Source organism: Salmo trutta, chromosome 13 (assembly GCF_901001165.1).
Source record: "Salmo trutta chromosome 13, fSalTru1.1, whole genome shotgun sequence".
NCBI classification, from domain to species: domain Eukaryota; kingdom Metazoa; phylum Chordata; class Actinopteri; order Salmoniformes; family Salmonidae; genus Salmo; species Salmo trutta.
The window spans coordinates 86,365,777-86,391,838 of NC_042969.1; the positions used below are offsets into that span (position 1 = coordinate 86,365,777).

The 26,062-nt window shown below is 47.2% G+C and overlaps 1 protein-coding gene across 5 annotated transcripts in view; it reads left to right on the forward strand.

Annotated features, from left to right (window-relative positions):
• LOC115206673 (protein-tyrosine sulfotransferase 1) overlaps positions 1–8,790 on the forward strand; it is a 96,980-nt gene extending 88,190 nt beyond the window's left edge. For 2 of the 5 annotated variants that reach the window (XM_029773861.1, XM_029773862.1), the window contains exons 4-6: positions 5,810–5,860; positions 6,592–6,627; positions 8,034–8,790. In XM_029773861.1, coding sequence (XP_029629721.1) covers positions 5,810–5,860; positions 6,592–6,627; positions 8,034–8,075 — 129 coding nt within the window. In that variant the 3' untranslated portion in view covers positions 8,076–8,790. Of the gene's footprint in view, positions 1–5,809; positions 5,861–6,450; positions 6,502–6,591; positions 6,628–8,033 lie in introns of those variants that run through there. The other 3 variants (XM_029773863.1, XM_029773864.1, XM_029773865.1) reach the window with 3 other exon arrangements.
• Positions 8,791–26,062: the final 17,272 nt, after the last annotated feature.

Below are 26,062 nucleotides of genomic sequence, written 5' to 3' on the forward strand. Positions count from 1 at the left end.
GGGCTCTGGTCTAAAGTAGTGCACTATATAGGGAATAGGGCTCTGGTCTAAAGTAGTGTACTATATAGGGAATAGGGCTCTGGTCTAAAGTAGTGTACTATATAGGGAATAGGGTGCTATTTGGGACATAGGCTCTGCTTCTTTAAATCGTTACTTCCACTCTAAAATCAGACCCGTCATTAACTGACTGTGGTTCTTTATACATTACCTCAGGTTAAAAGTATGGCCGGTAAGTTACCAGTATCGCGATACTCGTTAGTGAGCGGGAGAGAGTGAGCGTGAGTGAGCGTGAGTGAGTGAGTGAGTGAGTGAGTGAGTGAGTGAGTGAGTGAGTGAGTGAGAGAGAATTATTTTTTTCCCCCCACCATGGCACAGCCTCACCCAGGGTACAGTTCCCAGATATATAGTGCATTACTTGTAACCAGAACCCATAGGGAATAGGGTGCTATTTAGGCATTACCAGCCACACCCACAGGGAACCAAAGGGCAGGGCAACACCAGGCGGCTCAAGCCTCGTGGCTGGGTCAGAGAAATCCATCCAGCAGGTTGGTGCCAAGCCTGTGGTGGTTTGAGAAGCAGAGCTCTGTGACTCTCACTGAAGAATGACCTCTCCTCTCAGAGCATCCTGGTCACAGCCTGACGCAGGGTTATGTTAAATACAGTAACACACACACCTCCCTGGTCACAGCCTGACGCAGGGTTATGTTAAATACAGTAACACACACACCTCCCTGGTCACAGCCTGACGCAGGGTTATGTTAAATACAGTAACACACACACCTCCCTGGTCACAGCCTGACGCAGGGTTATGTTAAATACAGTAACACACCTCCCTGGTCACAGCCTGACGCAGGGTTATGTTAAATACAGTAACACACACACCTCCCTGGTCACAGCCTGACGCAGGGTTATGTTAAATACAGTAACACACACACCTCCCTGGTTACAGCCTGACGCAGGGTTATGTTAAATACAGTAACACACACACCTCCCTGGTTACAGCCTGACGCAGGGTTATGTTAAATACAGTAACACACACACCTCCCTGGTCACAGCCTGACGCAGGGTTATGTTAAATACAGTAACACACACACCTCCCTGGTCACAGCCTGACGCAGGGTTATGTTAAATACAGTAACACACACCTCCCTGGTCACAGCCTGACGCAGGGTTATGTTAAATACAGTAACACACACACCTCCCTGGTCACAGCCTGATGCAGGGTTATGTTAAATACAGTAACATACACACCTCCCTGGTCACAGCCTGACGCAGGGTTATGTTAAATACAGTAACACACACCTCCCTGGTCACAGCCTGATGCAGGGTTATGATAAATACAGTAACACACACCTCCCTGGTCACAGCCTGACGCAGGGTTATGTTAAATACAGTAACACACACACCTCCCTGGTCACAGCCTGACGCAGGGTTATGTTAAATACAGTAACACACATCTCCCTGGTCACAGCCTGATGCAGGGTTATGATAAATACAGTAACACACACACCTCCCTGGTCACAGCCTGACGCAGGGTTATGTTAAATACAGTAACACACCTCCCTGGTCACAACCTGACGCAGGGTTATGTTAAATACAGTAACACACACACCTCCCTGGTCACAGCCTGACGCAGGGTTATGTTAAATACAGTAACACACACCTCCCTGGTCACAGCCTGATGCAGGGTTATGATAAATACAGTAACACACACCTCCCTGGTCACAGCCAGACGCAGGGTTATGATAAATACAGTAACACACACCTCCCTGGTCACAGCCAGACGCAGGGTTATGTTAAATACAGTAACACACCTCCCTGGTCACAACCTGACGCAGGGTTATGTTAAATACAGTAACACACACCTCCCTGGTCACAGCCTGATGCAGGGTTATGTTAAATACAGTAACACACACCTCCCTGGTCACAGCCTGACGCAGGGTTATGGTAAATACAGTACCTCCTGTCTGTCTGTCTGTCTGTCTGTCTGTCTGTCTGTCTGTCTGTCTGTCTGTCTGTCTGTCTGTCTGTCTGTCTGTCATGTCTAGCTACTCAGAACTTCCTCCTGTCTGTCATGTCTAGCTACTCAGAACTACCTCCTCTCTGTCTGTCATGTCTAGCTACTCAGAACTACCTCCTGTCTGTCTGTCATGTCTAGCTACTCAGAACTACCTCCTGTCTGTCTGTCATGTCTAGCTACTCAGAACTTCCTCCTGTCTGTCTGTCATGTCTAGCTACTCAGAACTACCTCCTCTCTGTCTGTCATGTCTAGCTACTCAGAACTTCCTCCTGTCTGTCTGTCATGTCTAGCTACTCAGAACTACCTCCTGTCTGTCTGTCATGTCTAGCTACTCAGAACTTCCTCCTGTCTGTCTGTCATGTCTAGCTACTCAGAACTTCCTCCTGTCTGTCTGTCTGTCTGTCATGTCCAGCTACTCAGAACTACCTCCTGTCTGTCTGTCTGTCTGTCTGTCTGTCTGTCTGTCTGTCTGTCTGTCTGTCTGTCTGTCTGTCTGTCTGTCTGTCTGTCTGTCATGTCCAGCTACTCAGAACTTCCTCCTGTCTGTCTGTCATGTCTAGCTACTCAGAACTACCTCCTGTCTGTCATGTCTAGCTACTCAGAACTACCTCCTGTCTGTCTGTCATGTCTAGCTACTCAGAACTACCTCCTGTCTGTCATGTCTAGCTACTCAGAACTACCTCCTGTCTGTCTGTCATGTCTAGCTACTCAGAACTACCTCCTGTCTGTCTGTCATGTCTAGCTACTCAGAACTACCTCCTGTCTGTCTGTCATGTCTAGCTACTCAGAACTACCCCATATCTTCCTCTCTCACTGTTTTTGGATGAAAAAGTGTTTAAGAATTCTTCATCTCCTGGTCCAGGAGTTTATCTAGACAGGAGAGTCTTCATCTCCTGGTCCAGGAGTTTATCCAAGACAGGAGAGTCTTCATCTCCTGGGCCAGGAGTTTATCCAAGACAGGAGAGTCTTCATCTCCTGGGCCAGGAGTTTATCTAAGACAGGAGAGTCTTCATCTCCTGGTCCAGGAGTTTATCCAAGACAGGAGAGTCTTCATCTCCTGGGCCTGGAGTTTATCCAAGACAGGAGAGTCTTCATCTCCTGGGCCAGGAGTTTATCTAAGACAGGAGAGTCTTCATCTCCTGGGCCAGGAGTTTATCTAGACAGGAGAGTCTTCATCTCCTGGGCCAGGAGTTTATCTAGACAGGAGAGTCTTCATCTCCTGGGCCAGGAGTTTATCTAGACAGGAGAGTCTTCATCTCCTGGTCCAGGAGTTTATCCAAGACAGGAGAGTCTTCATCTCCTGGTCCAGGAGTTTATCCAAGACAGGAGAGTCTTCATCTCCTGGGCCAGGAGTTTATCTAGACAGGAGAGTCTTCATCTTAGAATGTGGCCGTGCGACCAGCCGAGACATAGCAATGCACACACACACACACACACACACACACACACACACACACACACACACACTGCAAAGCCAGTAGTGGAAGCCAGGATATGAGGTCACACTGAACCCCCCCCCCCCCCTTTCCTTCCTTCTCCCCTCCTCTCTTCCCTACTCCCCTCCTCTCTCTCCTTATCTGCCTCATCTGCCTCCTCTCTCTCTCTCCTCATCTGCCTCCTCTCTCTGATGTTGTCCCTCTGTGGACACGGTACTTTGAAATGCTCCGTCATCCAGATGTCGACATGTTGGCTGCTTCCTACTGTATGTCACCAGTCACCAGGCTAACCATAACCCATTCATGCCCTGCTCTCCCTCTCCCTCTCTCTGTGGCTCTTATGCTCTGTAGTCTGTCTCTCTGTATACTGTCTGTCTGTCTTTCTCTAGTCTGTCTGCCTCTTTCTCCCTCTCACTCTCATGCTCTGTAGTCTGTCTCTCTGTATACTGTCTGTCTGTCTTTCTCTAGTCTGTCTGCCTCTTTCTCTTCCTCTCTCTCTTCCCCCTGCCTTTGCTGTTCTGGGCTTCGGCGCTGGCCAACTCCTCGCCCTCTCTCTCTCTCGCTTCTCTTCCTCTCTCTTCTCTTGCTCTCGCTCTCCTCTTTCTCTTCTCTTCCTCTCTCTTCTCTTGCTCACTCTCTCTCTCCTCTCTTTCTCTTCTCTTCCTCTCTCTTCTCTTCTTCTCTCTATTGTCATCTCTGAATACTGTGCCAAGTCCCCAGTCAAACACTCTCCCCATCGTTGAGACAGGGGGAAGGACTTACTTACATGTGTACTGAATACTGATCTTCTAAGTCACTAACATGCCAAGACCTATCGCAGGAGGCTGTCAATGTTTCCTTAGCCAGACCTGTCAATGTTTCCTTAGCCAGACCTGTCAATGTTTCCTTAGCCAGACCTGTCGCAGAAAGCTGTCAATGTTTCCTTAGCCAGACCTGTCGCAGAAAGCTGTCAATGTTTCCTTAGCCAGACCTGTCGCAGAAAGCTGTCAATGTTTCCTTAGCCATGGAAAAAACACTTACCAGTCAATCAGAACAACAGTGTTAAAGCTACACTGCTCTTAGCTTAGCTCATTCTGCTGGACTTAGTGAGAGGAAGTGGATAATTGATACATTGACTCTAGAGCCGAGACTGGCGTTATAGTTGATTGATATCAGGAGAAAATTTGAATCATGTGGAGTGGAATAATCTTAGGTAACGAGGAAAAATCCGGCAACTCTTGGAGAACGGTGGAAGTTGATGAAAGTGCTTCTTTGTTGTTGAAAGTCAAAACCAAATTGTTTCAGTCCTTAGGTTTCATCTGGGTTTTAAGTCACATACTCTTTAGTTTAGTTTGCACTAGATCTGTAGTTTGATAGAGATGGAAGGTCTGGAGATCTGGATCTTCTGCCCATGTGTTCCTTTACATAATTTACCTCTAAACCCAGTCCTTTGTGTTCCCAGGTCTTTAAATGTTACCTAGCCTCTAAACCCAGTCCTTTGTGTTCCCAGGCCTTTAAATGTTACCTAGCCTCTAAACCCAGTCCTTTGTGTTCCCAGGCCTTTAAATGTTACCTAGCCTCTAAACCCAGTGCTTTGTGTTCCCGGGCCTTTAAATGTTACCTAGCCTCTAAACTCAGTCCTTTGTGTTCCCAGGCCTTTAAATGTTACCTAGCCTCTAAACCCAGTGCTTTGTGTTCCCGGGCCTTTAAATGTTACCTAGCCTCTAAACCCAGTCCTTTGTGTTCCCAGGCCTTTAAATGTTACCTAGCCTCTAAACCCAGTCCTTTGTGTTCCCAGGACTTTAAATGTTACCTAGCCTCTAAACCCAGTCCTTTGTGTTCCCAGGCCTTTAAATGTTACCTAGCCTCTAAACCCAGTCCTTTGTGTTCCCAGGCCTTTAAATGTTACCTAGCCTCTAAACCCAGTCCTTTGTGTTCCCGGGCCTTTAAATGTTACCTAGCCTCTAAACCCAGTCCTTTGTGTTCCCGGGCCTTTAAATGTTACCTAGCCTCTAAACCCAGTGCTTTGTGTTCCCGGGCCTTTAAATGTTACCTAGCCTCTAAACCCAGTCCTTTGTGTTCCCAGGCCTTTAAATGTTACCTAGCCTCTAAACCCAGTCCTTTGTGTTCCCAGGCCTTTAAATGTTACCTAGCCTCTAAACCCAGTCCTTTGTGTTCCCAGGCCTTTAAATGTTACCTAGCCTCTAAACCCAGTGCTTTGTGTTCCCGGGCCTTTAAATGTTACCTAGCCTCTAAACCCAGTCCTTTGTGTTCCCAGGCCTTTAAATGTTACCTAGCCTCTAAACCCAGTCCTTTGTGTTCCCAGGACTTTAAATGTTACCTAGCCTCTAAACCCAGTCCTTTTTCTCTCCAGGTCTTTAAAGGTGAATTTCAGCTACCTGAGTTTCTAAGAGAACAATCTCAGGTACAGTAACTATTCTGCCTGTAGTTCTGTTCTGCAGCTATCTATATTAGTGGAAAAATGGTGGCCGCTGTTCATTGGAAATCTGGTTACAATTTTTCCATCTGCTTTTAGTTACGAATTTCTCTCTTGTCTCGTTTTTGTTGTTGTTGGTCATGATGACATGCTGTCTATGACTAGGTTTTTCTGTCTGCTGTACTGTAGTCTGACTGTTGTTCTCCGGACTCATTTCTCACCTTGTGTTTTGTGTTTTTGGAACGCTTCCTCTCACATTAGAGGTTCGTGAGCTAACCACATTGTCTGTCTCCTGTCGGCCCTGTTTGTATTTGTCACTGAACTGATGTGTTGTTTTTCGGGAAGAGTACTACTGCCACCGTGTGGCAGCGAGCACACATGACATGCTGCCAGCAACACAGCTTGTGAACACTGATTTTGTGAAGGTTTTTTTTTTTTTTTTTTTGCACAGAGCCATGATGAATTTGTCTTCTTTCAACACAAACGTTGATTTACAACACACAGTCCCATAATGCACCATCCCTCCTACTCCAGTCCCAGACCAGAGAATTCCCATAATGCCTATCTTCTCTCTCTAGCTTCAGAAGTCTCCAGAGAAACCTAACCCCAGTTAGGAGAAGCAGATGAACCATCCTTCCTACTCCAGTCCCAGACCAGAGAATTCCCATAATGCCCACAAGTCTAACAAAAGTCTATCTTCTTCTTCTTCTTCTCTCCAGCTTCAGAAGACACCAGAGAAACCTAACCTGCCACAGGTGGGTACCATAACCCAATCATAGCTTAAATCCTAAATGGCACCCTATTCCCTATCTGGGTCCTGATCTAAAGTGATGCACTACATAGGGAACAGGCCTTTTAGGGGGATACCCTTAATAAACTTCTCCTTCTCCTCCCCCTCCCTCCTAGCCATTTTCCTTCTTGATCAATTCCAGCACTGATTAACATCTGGTATGGGTTTAGAAAACAGCAGTTATCAATAAGCTTCTGATGCTAACTCCTTCATTGCCTGCTCCACCTCTCCCTGGCCTGCTCCACCTCTCGCTCTCTCTCTCTCTCTCTCTCTCTCCACCCCCACCTCTCCCAATGCTCTCCACCCCCACCTCTCCCAATGCTCTCCACCCCCACCTCTCCCTCGCTCTCCACCCCCACCTCTCCCTCGCTCTCCACCCCCACCTCTCTCTCCACCCCCACCTCTCCCTCGCTCTCCACCCCCACCTCTCCCTCGCTCTCCACCCCCACTTCTCCCAACGCTCTCCACCCCCACTTCTCCCAACGCTCTCCACCCCCACCTCTCCCAATGCTCTCCACCCCACCTCTCCCAATGCTCTCCACCCACACCTCTCCCTCGCTCTCCACCCCCACCTCTCCCTCGCTCTCCACCCCCACCTCTCTCTCCACCCCCACCTCTCCCTCGCTCCCCACCCCCACCTCTCCCTCCCTCGCTCTCCACCCCCACCTCTCCCTCCCTCGCTCTCCACCCCACCTCTCCCTCGCTCTCCACCCCCACCTCTCCCTCGCTCTCCACCCCCACCTCGCTCTCCACCCCCACCTCGCTCTCCACCCCACCCCCACCTCTCTCTCCACCCCCACCTCTCCCTCGATCTCCACCCCCACTTCTCCCTCGCTCTCTCCACCCCCACTTCTCCCTCTCTCCCTCGCTCTCCACCCCCACCTCTCTCTCCACCCCCACCTCTCTCTCCACCCCCACCTCTCTCCACCCCCACCTCTCCCTCGCTCTCCACCCCCACCTCTCCCTCCCTCGCTCTCCACCCCCACCTCTCCCTCCCTCGCTCTCCACCCCACCTCTCCCTCGCTCTCCACCCCCACCTCTCCCTCGCTCTCCACCCCCACCTCTCTCTCCACCCCCACCTCTCCCTCTCTCTCCACCCCCACTTCTCCCTCTCTCCCTCGCTCTCCACCTCTCCCTCCCTCGCTCTCCACCCCCACCTCTCCCTCGCTCTCCACCCCCACCTCTCCCTCGCTCCTCACCCCCACCTCTCCCTCGCTCTCCACCCCCACCTCTCCCTCGCTCTCCACCCCCACAGGGAATAGGGTTCCACGTGGGATGCATTCATAATCTTTCTGGTAGTTTCCATTGATTTGTGAAATACAGTGTCTGTCTGTGTGAGACTTCTAACACTGTGTTTTGTGTGTGTTTCAGAGCCAGACAAGGCACCGATGGACAGAGGAAGACATCCAATAAATTCAGCACCATCTTTTGGGGACCTCTGTGCTCTTCCATGGACACACACACACACACACACACACACACACACACACACACACACACACACACACACACACACACACACACACACACACACACACCACACACACACACACGTTGGCCTGTGTCAGTGGGGACCGGACCACCCCGGCTTGAAGAACTCGTTTGGCCTTTGGTGTTGTACTGTAAACTAACGTGTTTGTCACAAAATGGTGACCAGAGAATGTTGATGTTGATGTTTCTTTCTTGTCTAGGGCTGCAAAATTCTGGTAAATTTCAAAAAGATTCCTAGATTTTCCAGAAATCCCAGTTGGAAGATTCCTGAGTTCAGCAAGAAATCTGTAATCCTACAACTAGGATTTCTAGAAAACCTTGGAAATTTGAGGAAAAGTTGACAGAATTTCGCAACACTATTCTTGTCACACCATGCTCATCTGGATTTGTAGTTTTTATGGTTTTCTCCTGGCTATATAAAAATCTGTGATTCTGTTGTAAGAAACTACAGTGGACTTAAAATGTAAATCTAAAAAAAGTACAGTATTTATAGATGAAATTTAGCTTTTTGAAGATGCTATATCTATTTTAATGTTTAATTTTGTTTTTCATGCCTTTGTATCGTGCAATTCCATGGGTACTGTGATGTACAAGATCCTAGTTAAGTATTGACAGTGATAAAGATGGCATTTTGTAATGTGTGTTTTGGGGTTTTTTTTGTTAACGGAGATGGTATTATGGCCATAAACCACGGCAATGGAGGAAGAAAATAACAGGAAAATCAAAATTTGACGGTTTCTCAGACTGAAAGTTGTCTATGGGTGGGTCAGGGGAGAATGGAATCCATATTTCAGTTTACTGTAAACAGCCACTACAAACTTCACCTAACTTTAGCCATAGCTATCTTAAAATCAATAACGTGATCGGTGCAACCGTGTTCATTCAAGCAGGGGGATGAGAAAGCACTCAGCGTCTCATCGTATGTTCTTCATAGAGCATTAGTTATGGCCCTTGGCATTAATTAGTTCACTATACACAGAGGACAAAATATTAGGAACACCTTCATAATATTGAGTTGTGAACCCTTTTTGCTCTCAGAACAGCCTCAGTTTCTCCGGGGCATGGACTTCGAAAGCGTTCCGCAGGGATGCTGGCCCATGTTGCCCGTCACGTTGGCTGAAGGTCCATTAGGTGGTGGACCTTTCTTGATCCTCACAGGAAACTGTTGAGCATGAAAAACCCAGCAGCGTTGCAGTTCTTGACACACTCAAACCGGTGCGCCTGGCAAGTTACTACCATACCCCGTTCAAAGGCACTTAAATATTTTGTCTTGCCCCGTTCACCCTCTGAATGGCACAAATACACAATCCATGTCTCAAGACTTAGAAATCCTTCTTCAACCCGTCTCCTCCCCTTTCATCTACACTGATTGAAGTGGATTTAACATGTGACATCAATAAGGGAGCATCGTTTTCACCTGGATTCACCTGGTCAGTCTATGTCAATTTAAAGAGGTGTTCTTAATGTTTTGTACGGTCAGTGTATAGATGGAATGGGGTGCCAGTTGGGACGTAACCTATATGTTTAAAACGAGTTACAATTACCTACTTCCAGTAATGAACATCTAGACATGGCCACCTCCAGTAATTAAAATATTTTAATAATAAGGAACAATATTTGTTTTTTTATAGTAATACATTACATTCAAGGCAAACGATGCGTCCATTAACATACAATACACTCCTGCAATTCAAACGTTGGCCTTTTTCAAAACATCATTTGGAAATGAAAGTTGTATTTTCTAATTCATCAGAAGTGAGAGAACACAAGTGAACGAGGGTGTAAGGAATATTCCACACGTTCAGTTATACACACTTCTCTAAAAACAAGGTCAAAAATACCCATTCAAATCCACTATATGTCCTGATATACTGTCCTCATTACAAATATTAGACTTTTTTGTTGTTATATTTATTTACATCAGTCAGTATAGACTTCAGAGATTAACAAACAACAGAAATTGCACAGTAGTTATATTTAAACTGGTTGTTTAAAACATGTATTTTTTACACCTAGTAAACAGCCTGAGATACGGTATGAAATTGCACATTCTCATCTCGTCTGTTTCCAGGCTTTGGTACACATTATCTTGATTGGAATTAAATAGCTAATCTCTCCAATCTAGCCTGGTCCAACCAGACTGAAACACTGTGCTCACCATTGTAACAACGGTGAAACATCACAGAATCCGTTTGGATTCCAGGCTACTAAACTTTCCCCACTTCAATCAGAAACTACCACTACTCCCGAGTGGCGCATCTCAGTGCTAGAGGTGTACACTACAGTCCCTGGTTCGATTCCAGGCTGTGATTGAGAGTCCCATACAGCGTCGTCCGGGTTAGGGTTTGGCCCGGGGTAGGTCGTCATTGTAAATCATTTGTTCTCAACTGCCTTGCTTAAATAAAGGTTACATTAAAAAAAAAACGTAGTGACATCGACTTAAACAATGAGAGACATCTATTTAACCATGAGTGTTCAAAAAGAACCCTATTCTCTTCATCAGTGATTCTCAACTAAGGATATTTGGCCTGTCCACAGAGGGTACTTGTCCTATCCACAGAGGGTACTTGTCCTGTCCACAGAGGGTACTTGGCCTGTCCACAGAGGGTACTTGGCCTGTCCACAGAGGGTACTTGTCCTGTCCACAGAGGGTACTTGGCCTGTCCACAGAGGGTACTTGGCCTGTCCACAGAGGGTACTTGGCCTGTCCACAGAGGGTACTTGTCCTATCCACAGGGGGTACTTGTCCTATCCACAGAGGGCACTTGTCCTATCCACAGAGGGTACTTGTCCTATCCACAGAGGGTACTTGTCCTATCCACAGAGGGTACTTGGCCTATCCACAGAGGGTACTTGGCCTATCCACAGAGGGTACTTGTCCTATCCACAGAGGGTACTTGGCCTGTCCACAGAGGGTACTTGTCCTATCCACAGGGGGTACTTGTCCTATCCACAGAGGGTACTTGTCCTATCCACAGAGGGTACTTGTCCTATCCACAGAGGGTACTTGGCCTATCCACAGAGGGTACTTGGCCTATCCACAGAGGGTACTTGTCCGATCCACAGAGGGTACTTGTAAAGACTCATGAGCCTGTAGGCTTCCTGATGAAATGTACATAAGGGGGTACTTCAGAGGTACTCTGGGCAGAACCAAATGTACTTGGTGGTACAGTAACGGAAAAAGTTTGAGAACCACTGCCCAGGGCCCTTGTCAAGAGTAGTGCACTATAAAATGAATAGGGTGCCATTTGGGAGCGTTCCACTACAACACCTTCCTTACTACTATCGGCCCGTAATGGATACTCTCCATACTGAAACGCTGATTCCTCCACAACATCTCAGGATTGGGGAAGACTGGGCAATGTGGTCACAGGGTCTTCTACGGATCGCACCACTCCATGGCAGCCATTTTGGAAGTAAGAGTGCAGGTTATTATTGGGAGCCACTGGAGACTAGTAAGGATGTACAGTTGAAGTCGGAAGTTTACATACACCTTTAGCCAAATACATTTACACTCAGTTTTTTCACAATTCCTGACATTTAATCCTAGTAAGAATTCCCTGCCTTAGGTCAGTTAGGATCACCACTTTATTTTAAGAATGTGAAATGTCAGAATAATAGTAGAGAGAATGATTTATTTCACCTTTTATTTCTTTCATCACATTTCCAGTGGGTCAGAAGTTTACATACAATCAATTAGTATTTGGTAGCATTGCCTTTAAATTGTTTAACTTGGGTCAAACGTTTTGGGTAGCCTTCCACAAGCTTCCCACAATAAGTTGGGTGAATTTTGGTCCATTCCTCCTGACAGAGCTGGTGTAACTGAGTCAGGTTTGTAGGCCTCCTTGCTCGCACAGGCTTTTTCAGTTCCGCCCACAAATTTTCTATGGGATTGAGGATTCAGGACTTTGATGGCCACTCCAATACCTTGACTTTGTTGTCCTCAAGCCATTTTGCCAGAACTTTGGAAGTATGCTTGGTGTCATTGTCCATATGGAAGACCCAGTTGCGACCAAGCTTTAACTTCCGGACTGATGTCTTGAGATGTTGCTTCAATATATCCACAAAATTGTTCTCCCTCATGATGCCATCTATTTTGTGAAGTGCACCAGTCCCTCCTGAAGTAAAGCACCCCCACAACATGATGCTGCCACCCCCGTGCTTCACGTTTGGGATGGTGTTCTTCGGCTTGCAAGCCTCCCCCTTTTTCCTCCAAACATAACTATGGTCATTATGGCCAAACAGTTCTATTTTTGTTTCATCAGACCAGAGGACATTTCTCCAAAAAGTACAATCTTTGTCCCCATGTGCAGTTGCAAACCGTAGTCTGGCTTTTTTATGGCAGTTTTGGAGCAGTGGCTTCTTCCTTGCTGAGCGGCCTTTCAGGTTATGTCGATATAGCACTCGTTTTACTGTGGATATAGATACTTTTGTACCCGTTTCCTCCAGCATCTTCACAAGGTCCTTTGCTGTTGTTCTGGGATTGAGTTGCACTTTTCGCACCAAAGTACGTTCATCTCTAGGAGACAGAACGCGTCTCCTTCCTGAGCGGTATGACGGCTGCGTGGTCCCATGGTGTTTATACTTGTATACTATTGTTTGTACAGATGAACGTGGTACCTTCAGGCGTTTGGAAATTGCTCCCAAGGATGAACAAGACTTGTGGAGGTCTACCATTTTTTCCTGAGGTCTTGGCTGATTTCTTTTGATTTTCCCATGATGTCAAGCAAAGAGGCACTGAGTTTGAAGGTAGGCCTTGAAATACATCCACAGGTACACCTCCAATTGACTCAAATGATGTCTATTAGCCTATCAGAAGCTTCTAAAGGCATGTCATAATTTTCTGGAATTTTCCAAGCTGTTTAAAGGCACAGTCAACTTAGTGTATGTAAACTTATGAACCACTGGAATTGTGATACAGTGAATTATAAGTGAAATAATCTGTCTGTAAAGAATTATTGGAAAAATGACTTGTGTCATGCACAAAGTAGATGTCCTAATCGACTTGCCAAAACTATAGTTTGTTAACAAGTAATTTGTGGAGTGGTTGAAAAACGAGTTTTAATGACTCCAACCTAAGAGTATGTAAACTTCCGACTTCAACTGTATATATCCCTATGGGCCCTGGTCAAATAGATACCCTGGGTTGGCAGGGTAGCCTAGTGGTTAGAGCGTTGGACTAGTAACCGAAAGGTTGCAAGTTCAAATCCCGAAAGGTTGACAAGGTACAAATCTGTCGTTCTGGTTAACTGCACCCTGGATACCCCACTAGACAGCACCCTGGATACCCCACTAGACAGCACCCTGGATACCCCACCCTGGATACCCCACCCTGGATACCCCACTAGACAGCACCCTGGATACCCCACCCTGGATACCCCACTAGACAGCACCCTGGCCTGGGGAAGTGGTGGGGGCTTCATGGGTACTGGACCAAAAAAGGTATTGGGCTGGAATATACAGTACACTGGTATAAAGGCAATGTGGAAGAAAATAACGAACCATAAAGCAAGGTTACATTAACCAATCAAAACAGGACCACAAGACGGACACCCTGGTATTATATACTGTACTGTACCCAGTCTCTGTGTTACTAGTACCCTGGTATTATATACTGTACCCAGTCTCTGTGTTACTAACACCCTGGTATTATATACTGTACTGTACCCAGTCTCTGTGTTACTAACACCCTGGTATTATATACTGTACCCAGTCTCTGTGTTACTAACACCCTGGTATTATATACTGTACCCAGTCTCTGTGTTACTAACACCCTGGTATTATATACTGTACTGTACCCAGTCTCTGTGTTACTAACACCCTGGTATTATATACTGTACCCAGTCTCTGTGTTACTAACACCCTGGTATTATATACTGTACCCAGTCTCTGTGTTACTAACACTCTGGTATTATATACTGTACCCAGTCTCTGTGTTACTAACACCCTGGTATTATACACTCAGTGGACAGTTTATTAGGTATGGTTCATTAGGAATCTAGTACCGGGTCGGACCCACCTGTAGCCATGAAGGGGTGCATCTGGTCAGCAACAATGTTCAGATACGATGTAGCGTTCAAACGTTGATCAATTGGCATCAAGGTACCTACAGTAACGTGAACCAGGAATACATTCCCCACACCATTACACCACCAGCCTTGTACCGTTGACACCAGGCAAGACGGGTCCATGGAATCATGCTGCTTACACCAAATCCTGACTCCGCCATCAGTATGACGCAACAGGAACTGGGATTCGTCGGACCAGGAAATGTTTTTCAACTCCTCAACTGTCCAGTATTGGTGGATGGCCTGGCCACTGGAGCTTCTTCTTCTTGTTTTTATCTGGTAGGAACCCAGTGTTGGTGATGGCCTGGCCACTGGAGCTTCTTCTTCTTGTTTTTACCTGGTAGGAACCCAGTGTTGGTGATGGCCACTGGAGCTTCTTCTTCTTGTTTTTTATCTGGTAGGAACCCAGTGTTGGTGATGGCCACTGGAGCCTCTTCTTCTTGTTTCTATCTGGTAGGAACCCAGTGTTGGTGATGGCCTGGCCACTGGAGCCTCTTCTTCTTGTTTTTATCTGGTAGGAACCCAGTGTTGGTGATGGCCACTGGAGCCTCTTCTTCTTGTTTTTATCTGGTAGGAACCCAGTGTTGGTGATGGCCTGGCCACTGGAGCCTCTTCTTCTTGTTTTTATCTGGTAGGAACCCAGTGTTGGTGATGGCCTGGCCACTGGAGCTTCTTCTTCTTGTTTTTATCTGGTAGGAACCCAGTGTTGGTGATGGCCACTGGAGCCTCTTCTTCTTGTTTTTACCTGGTAGGAACCCAGTGTTGGTGATGGCCTGGCCACTGGAGCTTCTTCTTCTTGTTTTTATCTGGTAGGAACCCAGTGTTGGTGATGGCCTGGCCACTGGAGCTTCTTCTTCTTGTTTTTATCTGGTAGGAACCCAGTGTTGGTGATGGCCTGGCCACTGGAGCTTCTTCTTCTTGTTTTTATCTGGTAGAAACCCAGTGTTGGTGATGGCCTGGCCACTGGAGCCTCTTGTTCTTGTTTTTATCTGGTAGGAACCCAGTGTTGGTGATGGCCTGGCCACTGGAGCTTCTTCTTCTTGTTTTTATCTGGTAGGAACCCAGTGTTGGTGATGGCCTGGCCACTGGAGCCTCTTCTTCTTGTTTTTATCTGGTAGGAACCCAGTGTTGGTGATGGCCACTGGAGCCTCTTCTTCTTGTTTTTATCTGGTAGGAACCCAGTGTTGGTGATGGCCACTGGAGCCTCTTCTTCTTGTTTCTATCTGGTAGGAACCCAGTGTTGGTGATGGCCTGGCCACTGGAGCCTCTTCTTCTTGTTTTTACCTGGTAGGAACCCAGTGTTGGTGATGGCCACTGGAGCCTCTTCTTCTTGTTTTTATCTGGTAGGAACCCAGTGTTGGTGATGGCCTGGCCACTGGAGCCTCTTCTTCTTGTTTTTATCTGGTAGGAACCCAGTGTTGGTGATGGCCTGGCCACTGGAGCCTCTTCTTCTTGTTTTTATCTGGTAGGAACCCAGTGTTGGTGATGGCCTGGCCACTGGAGCTTCTTCTTCTTGTTTTTATCTGGTAGGAACCCAGTGTTGGTGATGGCCTGGCCACTGGAGCCTCTTCTTCTTGTTTTTATCTGGTAGGAACCCAGTGTTGGTGATGGCCTGGCCACTGGAGCCTCTTCTTCTTGTTTTTTATCTGGTAGGAACCCAGTGTTGGTGATGGCCTGGCCACTGGAGCTTCTTCTTCTTGTTTTTATCTGGTAGGAACCCAGTGTTGGTGATGGCCACTGGAGCCTCTTCTTCTTGTTTTTTATCTGGTAGGAACCCAGTGATGGTGATGGCCTGGCCACTGGAGCCTCTTCTTCTTGTTTTTATCTGGTAGGAACCCAGTGTTGGTGATGGCCACTGGAGCTTCTTCTTCTTGTTTTTATCTGGTAGGAACCCAGTGTTGGTGATGGCCACTGGAGCCTCTTCTTCTTGTTTTTTATCTGGTAGGAACCCAGTGATGGTGATGGCCTGGCCACTGGAGCCTCTTCTTCTTGTTTTTATCTGGTAGGAACCCAGTGTTGGTGATGGCCTGGCCACTGGAGCCTCTTCTTCTTGTTTTTTATCTGGTAGGAACCCAGTGATGGTGATGGCCTGGCCACTGGAGCCTCTTCTTCTTGTTTTTATCTGGTAGGAACCCAGTGTTGGTGATGGCCTGGCCACTGGAGCTTCTTCTTCTTGTTTTTATCTGGTAGGAACCCAGTGTTGGTGATGGCCACTGGAGCCTCTTCTTCTTGTTTTTATCTGGTAGGAACCCAGTGTTGGTGATGGCCTGGCCACTGGAGCTTCTTCTTCTTGTTTTTATCTGGTAGGAACCCAGTGTTGGTGATGGCCTGGCCACTGGAGCCTCTTGTTCTTGTTTTTATCTGGTAGGAACCCAGTGTTGGTGATGGCCTGGCCACTGGAGCTTCTTCTTCTTGTTTTTATCTGGTAGGAACCCAGTGTTGGTGATGGCCTGGCCACTGGAGCCTCTTGTTCTTGTTTTTATCTGGTAGGAACCCAGTGTTGGTGATGGCCTGGCCACTGGAGCCTCTTCTTGTTTTTATCTGGTAGGAACCCAGTGTTGGTGATGGCCACTGGAGCCTCTTGTTCTTGTTTTTATCTGGTAGGAACCCGGTGTGGTCGTCTGTAACAATAGCCCATCCGTGACCAGGACCGACGAGTTGTGTGTTCTGAGATGCCGCTCTGCATACCACTGTTGTACTGTGTTGTTATTTGTCTCTTTGTGACACGCCTGTTATCTTCCACGATTCTTTCCATTCTCCTTCGACCTCTCATCAACGAGCTGTTTTCACCCACAGGACTGTCGCTGACTGGATGTTGTTTGTTTGTCGTACCGTTCTCTGTAAACCCTAGACAGTGTCGTGTGTGAAAAGCCCAGGAAGTAGTTTCTGAGATACTGGAACCATTGAGCCTGGCACCGACGATACCACGCTCAGTCGCTTAGGTCACTCGTTTAGCCCATTCTAACGTTCAATCAAACAGTAACTGAATGTCTCTATGCCTGTCTGCCTGCTTTATATAGCAAGCCACGTGACTCACTGTACCTAATAAACTGGCCCCTGAGTGTATAATGTACTGTACTCAGTCTCTGGCTACTAGCTTGTTCAGTCATTGACACTAATGTTGTGTCACTCTAAAACAAAGTAAATACTTGATGAAGAGACCAGAGACAGTATATCATTTAGCCCCTAGTCCAATTCAACACAGAGGAATCTCAATCTCACTGATTGGTATCAAATACTTGGGTCTCTGTGAAGGAGAGGTCAGGGGGTCTCTGGTCTCTGTGATGGAGAGGGGGTCTCTGTGATGGAAAGATCAGGGGTCTCTGGTCTCTGTGATGGAGAGGTGAGGGGGTCTCTGGTCTCTGATGGAGAGGTCAGGGGGTCTCTGGTCTCTGATGGAGAGGTCAGGGGGTCTCTGTGATGGAGAAGGGTACTAATACTTTTTTATAAATACATTTTATTTAACCTTTATTTAACTAGACAAGTCAGTTAAGAACAAATCATTTACAATGACGGCCTCCCGGGGAACAGTGGGTTAACTGCCTTGTTCAGGGGCAGAACAACAGATTTTTACCTTGGCAGTTCGGGGATTCGATCCAGCAACCTTTCGGTTACTGGCCCAATGCTCGGTTAGAGCATTGGCTACCTGCCACCCCTGGTGAATAGTGAATAGTAGAGAATAATAAATTGCGGGCAGTCACAGTGTGATCCAACGAACGAGCATACAGACGACTCCAAACGTCTGACAGCAACCAACCGTGGCATTCTGTGACCGGGTGCTTGTAAACAACATCTACATACCAGGTCCAGACCTAGACCCAGACCAGACCTAGACCAGACCTAGACCAGGACCAGACCTAGACCAGACCCAGACCAGGACCAGACCTAGACCAGGACCAGACCTAGACCAGACCTAGACCAGGACCAGACCAGACCTAGACCCAGACCAGACCTAGACCAGACCTAGACCCAGACCAGGACCAGACCCAGACCAGGACCAGACCTAGACCAGACCTAGACCAGTACCAGACCAGGACCAGACCCAGACCAGACCTAGACCAGGACAGGACCAGACCTAGACCAGGACCAGACCTAGACCAGGACCAGACCAGGACCAGACCAGGACCAGACCAGGACCAGACCTAGACCAGACCTAGACCAGGACCAGACCAGGACCAGACCAGGACCAGACCTAGACCCAGACCAGACCTAGACCAGGACCAGGTCCAGACCTAGACCAGGACCAGACCTAGACCAGGACCAGACCTAGACCAGACCTAGACCCAGACCTAGACCAGACCTAGACCAGTACCAAACCTAGACCCAGACCAGACCTAGACCAGACCTAGACCCAGACCTAGACCAGTACCAGACCCAGACCAGGACCAAACCTAGACCCAGGACCAGACCAGACCAGACCTAGACCAGACCTAGACCAGGACCAGACCTAGACCAGACCTAGACCAGGACCAGACCAGGTCCAGACCTAGACCCAGACCAGACCTAGACCAGACCTAGACCCAGGACCAGACCTAGACCAGACCTAGACCAGACCTAGACCCAGACTAGGACCAGACCAGGACCAGGACCAGACCAGGACCAGACCAGGACCAGACCTAGACGTAGACCAGACCAGGTCCAGACCTAGACCCAGACCAGGACCAGACCCAGACTAGGACCAGACCTAGACCAGGACCAGACCTAGACCAGGACCAGACCTAGCACTGGAACCAGGACCCTGTTCTCGCCTTCATCCAGGCTAGGATGGTCAACCTGGAGCCTTCACCCAGGCTAGGATGGTCAACCTGGAGCCTTCACCATTCACTGGTCCGGCTGGAGGGATAGAGGGCCCACGTCTCTGTCTCTTCCACAGGTTTGGGAGGGGTAAAGAGGGGTAAGAGAGGGAGGGAGCTGTGCTGGATGCAAAGGATGGATGGGCGGGTGGAGGGGTGGAGTGATGGTATCTGGCTCCTCTCTACCTCTCCTCCTCCTCTTCCTCCTCCCTCTGGCCCTGATCATCCTCCTCTTCATCACTTGTTCTCGATGAGAGACTGGACCTTGCGCACCAGCTCTCTGGCGATCTGAAGGATTTGCTGCACGTCATGACGTTCTGCCATCTCTGTTACACACACACACACACACACACACACACACACACACACACACACACACACACACACACACACACACACACACACACACACACACACACACACACACACACACACACAGAGAGGAAGTCAGGGAGATGGTTTTATATACACACACACACACACACATACACACACACACACACACACAGGAAGTCAGGGAGATGGTTTTATGTATATATATACACACACACACACACACACACACCTTTCTGCTCCATCCCAACACATTTCACCATGTTCTTGTTGGGGTCCTGAATGGCAACCTATTCCCTACTTGTTGGGGCTCCCGAGTGGCTCAGCGGTCAAAGGCACTGCATCTCAGTGCTAGAGGCGTCACTACAGACCCTGGTTTGAATCCAGGCTGTATCACAACCGGCCGTGACTGGGAGTCCCATAGGGCGGTGCACAATAGGCCCAGCGTCGTCCGGGTTTAGCCGGGGTAGGGCGGCATTTTAAATAAGAATTTGTTCTTAACTGACTTGCCTAGTTAAATAAAAGGTTAAATTACATTTTTTTTTTTTATTACATATTGCACTACATTTGACCAGAGCCATAGGGCCCATCACAACACATTTCACTTGGTCTAAAGTAGTGCACTATATAGGGAATAGGATTCTATAGGGCCTTGGTCTAAAGTAGTGCACTATATAGGGAATAGGGTTCTATAGGGCCCTGGTCTAAAATAGTGCACTATATAGGGAATAGGGTTCTATAGGGCCCTGGTCTAAAGTAGTGCACTATATAGGGAATAGGGTTCTATAGGGCTCTGGTCTAAAGTAGTGCACTATATAGGGAATAGGGTTCTATAGGGCCTTGGTCTAAAATAGTGCACTATATAGGGAATAGGGTTCTATAGGGCCCTGGTCTAAAGTAGTGCACTATATAGGGAATAGGGCTCTGGTCTAAAGTAGTGCACTATATAGGGAATAGGGTTCTATAGGGCTCTGGTCTAAAGTAGTGCACTATATAGGGAATAGGGTTCTATAGGGCTCTGGTCTAAAGTAGTGCACTATATAGGGAATAGGGTTCTATAGGGCTCTGGTCTAAAGTAGTGCACTATATAGGGAACAGGGTTCTGGTCTAAAGTAGTGCACTATATAGGGAATAGGGTTCTATAGGGCCTTGGTCTAAAGTAGTGCACTATATAGGGAATAGGGTTCTATAGGGCCCTGGTCTAAAGTAGTGCACTGTCTCACTCTCTCTCTCTGTGTCTGGCTGTCTCTCTGTCTGTCTCTCTCTCTGTCTCTCTGTCTGTCTGTCTGTCTCTCTGTCTGTCTGTCTGTCTGTCTGTCTGTCTGTCTGTCTGTCTGTCTGTCTGTCTGTCTGTCTGTCTGTCTGTCTGTCTGTCTGTCTGTCAGTATATAATACCAGGGTGTTAGTAACACAGAGACTGGGTACAGTACAGTATATAATACCAGGGTGTTAGTAACACAGAGTCTGGCTGTCACCGTTGAAGAAGGTGATGATGTCAGTGAAGTCCATGGTATTATCTCTGATGATCTCTCTGTAGACCTCTACCAGAGCCAGGGCCAGGAACAGGATGAAGTGCTGAGAGGAGATATGAGGGGCCACCCAGATCACCTCCCATACTGAGAACACATCCTGGTACAGCAGCTCTGGAGGGGAGAGAGACACACACACACACACACACACAGAGGAGATACACACACACACACACACACACACACACACACACACACACACAGAGGACACACACACACACACACAGAGGACACACACACACACACAGAGGACACACACACAGAGGACACACACAGAGGACACACACACACACACAGAGGACACACACACACACATAGGACACACACAGAGGACACACACACAAACAGTTACTTGCATTGTATTTCAACTCCAATCTGAAATGTCATACAGAAACCCAGTGTACCACGGTCATATAATATAAACTCCCTACTGAAGACAGAACCAAGGTTGGTAAAACTCCTGGCACATATCATATAAACTCCCTACTGAAGACAGAACCAAGCTTGGTAAAACTCCTGGCACATATTATATAAACTCCCTACTGAAGACAGAACCAAGCTTGGTAAAACTCCTGGCACATATCATATAAAACTCCCTACTGAAGACAGAACCAAGGTTGGTAAAACTCCTGGCACTTCACATACAGTTGAAGTCAGAAGTTCACCTACACCTTAGCGAAATACATTTAAACTCAGTTTTTCACAATTCCTGACATTTAATACTAGTAAAAATTCCCTGTCTTAGGTCAGTTAGGATCACCACTTAATTTTAAGAATGTGAAATGTCAGAATAATAGTAGAGAGAATGATTTATTTCAGCTTTTATTTCTTTCATCACATTCCCAGTGGGTCAGAAGTTTACATAAACTCAATTAGTATTTAGTAGCATTGCCTTTAAATTGTTTAACTTGGGTCAAACATTTCGGGTAGCCTTCCACAAGCTTCCCACAATAAGTTGGGTGAATTTTGGCCCATTCCTCCTGTCAGAGCTGGTTTAACTGAGTCAGGTTTGTAGGCCTCCTTGCTCGCACACGCTTTTTCAGTTCTGCCCACAGATTTTCTATAGGACTAAGGTCAGGGCTTTGTGATGGCCACTCCAATACCTTGACTTTGTTGTCCTTAAGCCATTTTGCCACAACTTTGGAAGTATGCTTGGGGTCATTGTCCATTTGGAAGACCCATTTGCTACCAAGCTTTAACTTCCTGACTGATGTCTTGAGATGTTGCTTCAATATGTCCACATAATTTTCCTGCCTCATGATGCCATCTATTTTGTGAAGTGCACCAGTCCCTCCTGCAGCAAAGCACCCCCACAACATGATGCTGCCACCCCCGTGCTTCACGGTTGGGATGGTGTTCTTCGGCTTGCAAGCCTCCCCCTTTTTCCTCCAAACATAACGATGGTCATTATGGCCAAACAGTTCTATTTTTATTTCATCAGACCAGAGGACATTTCTCCAAAAAGTACGATCTTTCTCCCCATGTGCAGTTGCAAACCGTACTCTGGCTTTTTATGGCGGTTTTGGAGCAGTGGCTTCTTCCTTGCTGAGGACTCGTTTTACTTTGGATATAGATACTTTTGTACCTGTTTCCTCCAGCATCTTCACAAGGTCCTTTGCTGTTGTTCTGGGATTGATTTGCACTTTTCGCACCAAAGTACGTTCATCTCTAAGAGACAGAACACATCTCCTTCCTGAGCGGTATGACAGCTGCATGGTCCCATGGTGTTCATACTTGTGTACTATTGTTAGTACAGATGAACATGGTACGTTCAGGCATTTGGAAATTGCTCCCAAGGATGAACCAGACTTGTAGAGGTCTAACATTTTTTCCTGAGGTCTTGGCTGATTTCTTTTGATTTTCCCATGATGTCAATCAAAGAGGCACTGAGTTTGAAGGTAGGCCTTGAAATACATACACATGTACACCTCCAATTGACTCAAATGATGTCAAATAGCCTATCAGAAGCTTCTAAAGCCATGACGTCATTTTCTGGAATTTTCCAAGCTGTTTAATGGCACAATCAACTTAGTGTATGTAAACTTCTGACCCACTAGAATTGTTATACAGTGAATTATAAGTGAAATAATCTGTCTGTAAACAATTGTTGGAAAAATGACTTGTGTCATGCACCAAGTAGATGTCCTAACCGACTTGCCAAAACTACAGTTTGTTCACAATAAATTTGTGGAGGGTTTGAAAAATGAGTTTTAATAACTACAACCTAAGTGTATGTAAACTTCCGACTTCAAATGTATAAAACTCCCTACTGAAAACCAGGGTTCAATCCTAGCATTACACTTTTCCCACTGTTCAAATAAAATCAAATTTGATTGGACGGCGTACACATATTTTGCAGGCGTTATTGCAGGTGCAGAGAAATGCTTATGTTTCTAGCTTCAACAGTGCAATAATACACAACAATACACAGTGATCTCCCCAAGAGTCAAGAGTGCTCGATGCGCGAGTAGTACAGGAGATGTAATGAAAAAACTTCCGTAGGTTTTTTTTCCCCTCAGATGTCCTTTGTTAAAATCCCCAGCTACAATAAATGCGGCCTCAGGATATGCGGTTTCCAGTTTGCACAAAGTCCAGTGTAGTTCCTTGAGAACCGCCACGGTGTCGGCTTGCGGGAGGATATATACACGGCTGTGACGATGACAGAAGAACATTTTTTCAGGAGGTAATGCGGTCTGCATTTGATGGTGAGTTATTTCACATCGGGAGAACAAAAGGGCTTGAGTTGCTGTATGTTACCACAATAAACCCATGAGTAGTTAATCATGAAACATACACTTCCACCTTACTAAAAAAATATATATTTCTTCCTGTCAGCGCGATGGACGGACAATTCCACTGGCTGAATGGACGGGGACAGTATATCCGGAGAGAGACGTGATTTCGTGAAACAGAGTATGTTACTGTCCCTAATGTCTCTCTGGAAGGAGATCCTCGCCCTGAGCTCATCTACTTTATTGTCCAGAGACTGAACATTAGCGAGTAATACACTCAGAAGCGGTGGATGGTGTGCACGCCTCCTGAGTCGGACTAGAAGTCCACTCCTTCTTCCTCTTGTCCGGTGTCGTCGTCTTGGAGCAGTCCCCCCCCCCCCCCCCCCCCCCCCCCCAGGATGAATGGAACTGCCTCGGGGAGTTCACACAAAAAGGATCCAATTCAGGGAAGTCAAATTTCTGGTTGAAATGTTGATGAGTGACCGCCGATCTAATATCCAAAAGTTACTTTCGTCTGTAGGCAATAATGCATGAAAAGTGCTGAGCAAATAATGTAAGAAATAACAACAATAAGAAAACAAATACTGCAAAGTTGGGAGCTAAAAACATATTCTCACACTGCTTCTCTTACGTGCCTGTAACCACCCCCCCCCGTTTCATAATTGTCTAAGTAAAGCTTCAAAATCCCCCTAAGAAAATGTAATTAAATGAATGAAAAGAGTGTTGTTTGTGAAGCGTATCGTACCTCTTTTGAAGTCCAACAGGAACCAGCGGTAACAGAAATAGAAGTGGGTGTTGTCTCCATTCTGATGCATCAGCTCAAACAGCTCCGAATCCAGGATCTGATGACATCATCAAACAGAGACCACACCAGAGCGGACCACAGGTTAGGGGTCATGTTAGGATCATTTGAACACACACTTCTGTGCACACACCACACAAACACACACACACACACAACCGAAAGGTTGCTTGATCGAATCCCTGAGCTGACAAGGTAAAAATCTGTCGTTCTGCTCCTGAACAAGGCAGTTAACCCACTGTTCCTAGGCCGTCATTGAAAATAAGAATTTGTTCTTAACTGACTTGCCTCGTTAAAGGTTAAATAAAGGTTAAATAAAGGTTAAATAAAGGTTAAATAAAGGTTAAATTAAATGAATAAAACACCCTACCTGTATGAGGGACCTCATGTTGGCAAAGTGTGTGTCCATGGCTCCGCCGTTGGGAAAGTTCTGGCTCATCCTCTTCATCAGCTGGGTGAAGCAGCTGTACGCCAGACACTCTGATGGAGGAAGGGAAGGGAGGACAAAGGGAAGGGAGGACAAAGGGAAGGGAGGACAAAGGGAAGGGAGGAAGAAGGGAAAAGAGGTAGAAGGGAAGGGAGGAAGAAGGGAAGGGAGGAAGGCATGGAGAGGGAGGAGGGGAGAGAGGGAAGAGAGGAAGAGAGGTAGAAGGGAAGGGAGGTAGAAGGGAAGGGAGGTAGAAGGGAAGGGAGGTAGAAGGGAAGGGAGGTAGAAGGGAAGGGAGGGTAGAAGGGAGGTAGAAGGGAAGGGAGGTAGAAGGGAAGGGAGGTAGAAGGAGGTCTAAGGGAAGGACCGGGTAGATAGGAAGGAAGGGTAAGGGAGGTTAAGAAGGGAAGGAGGTAGAAGGGAAGGGTAGGTTTTAAAGGGAAGGGACAGGGTAGAAGGGAAGGGAAGGTAGACGGGAAGGAGAAGGTAGAAGGGAAGGGAGGTTAGAAGGAGATGGTAGAAGGAAGGAGGTAGAAGGAAAGGGACTGAGGTTAGAAGGGACGGGAGTAAAGGAAGGGAGGTTAGAAGGGAAGGTAGGAAGGAAGGAGGTAAGAAGGGACGGGAGGTAGAAGGGAAGGAAGGAACGAAGGGAAGGGATGTAGAAGGGAAGAAGGAAGGAGAAGGGAGGTAGAAGGGACGGAGGGAGGAAGGCAGGTAGAAGGGAAGGGAGGTAAGAAGGGAAGGAGGAGGTAGAAGGAGTAGGAGGTAGAAGGAAGGGAGGTAGAAGGTAAGGAAGGAGAAGGTAGTAGAAGGAAGGGAGGGTAGGAAGGATAGGGATGGTTAGAAGGGAAGGGAGGTAGAAGGGAGGTAGAAGGGAAGGGAGGTAGAAGGGAAGGGAGGTAGAAGGGAGGTAGAAGGGAAGGGAGGTAGAAGGGAAGGGAGGTAGAAGGGAGGTAGAAGGGAAAGGAGGTAGAAGGGAAGGGAGGTAGAAGGGAGGTAGAAGGGAATGGAGGAAGAAGGGAAGGGAGGTAGAAGGGAGGTAGAAGGGAAGGGAGGAAGAAGGGAAGGGAGGAAGAAGGGAAGGGAGGTAGAAGGGAAGGGAGGTAGAAGGGAAGGGGAGGTAGAAGGGAGGGGAGGTAGAAGGGAAGGGAGGGTAGAAGGGAAGGGGAGGTAGAAGGGAGGGGAGGTAGAAGGGAAGGGAGGTAGAAGGAAAGGGAGGTAGAAG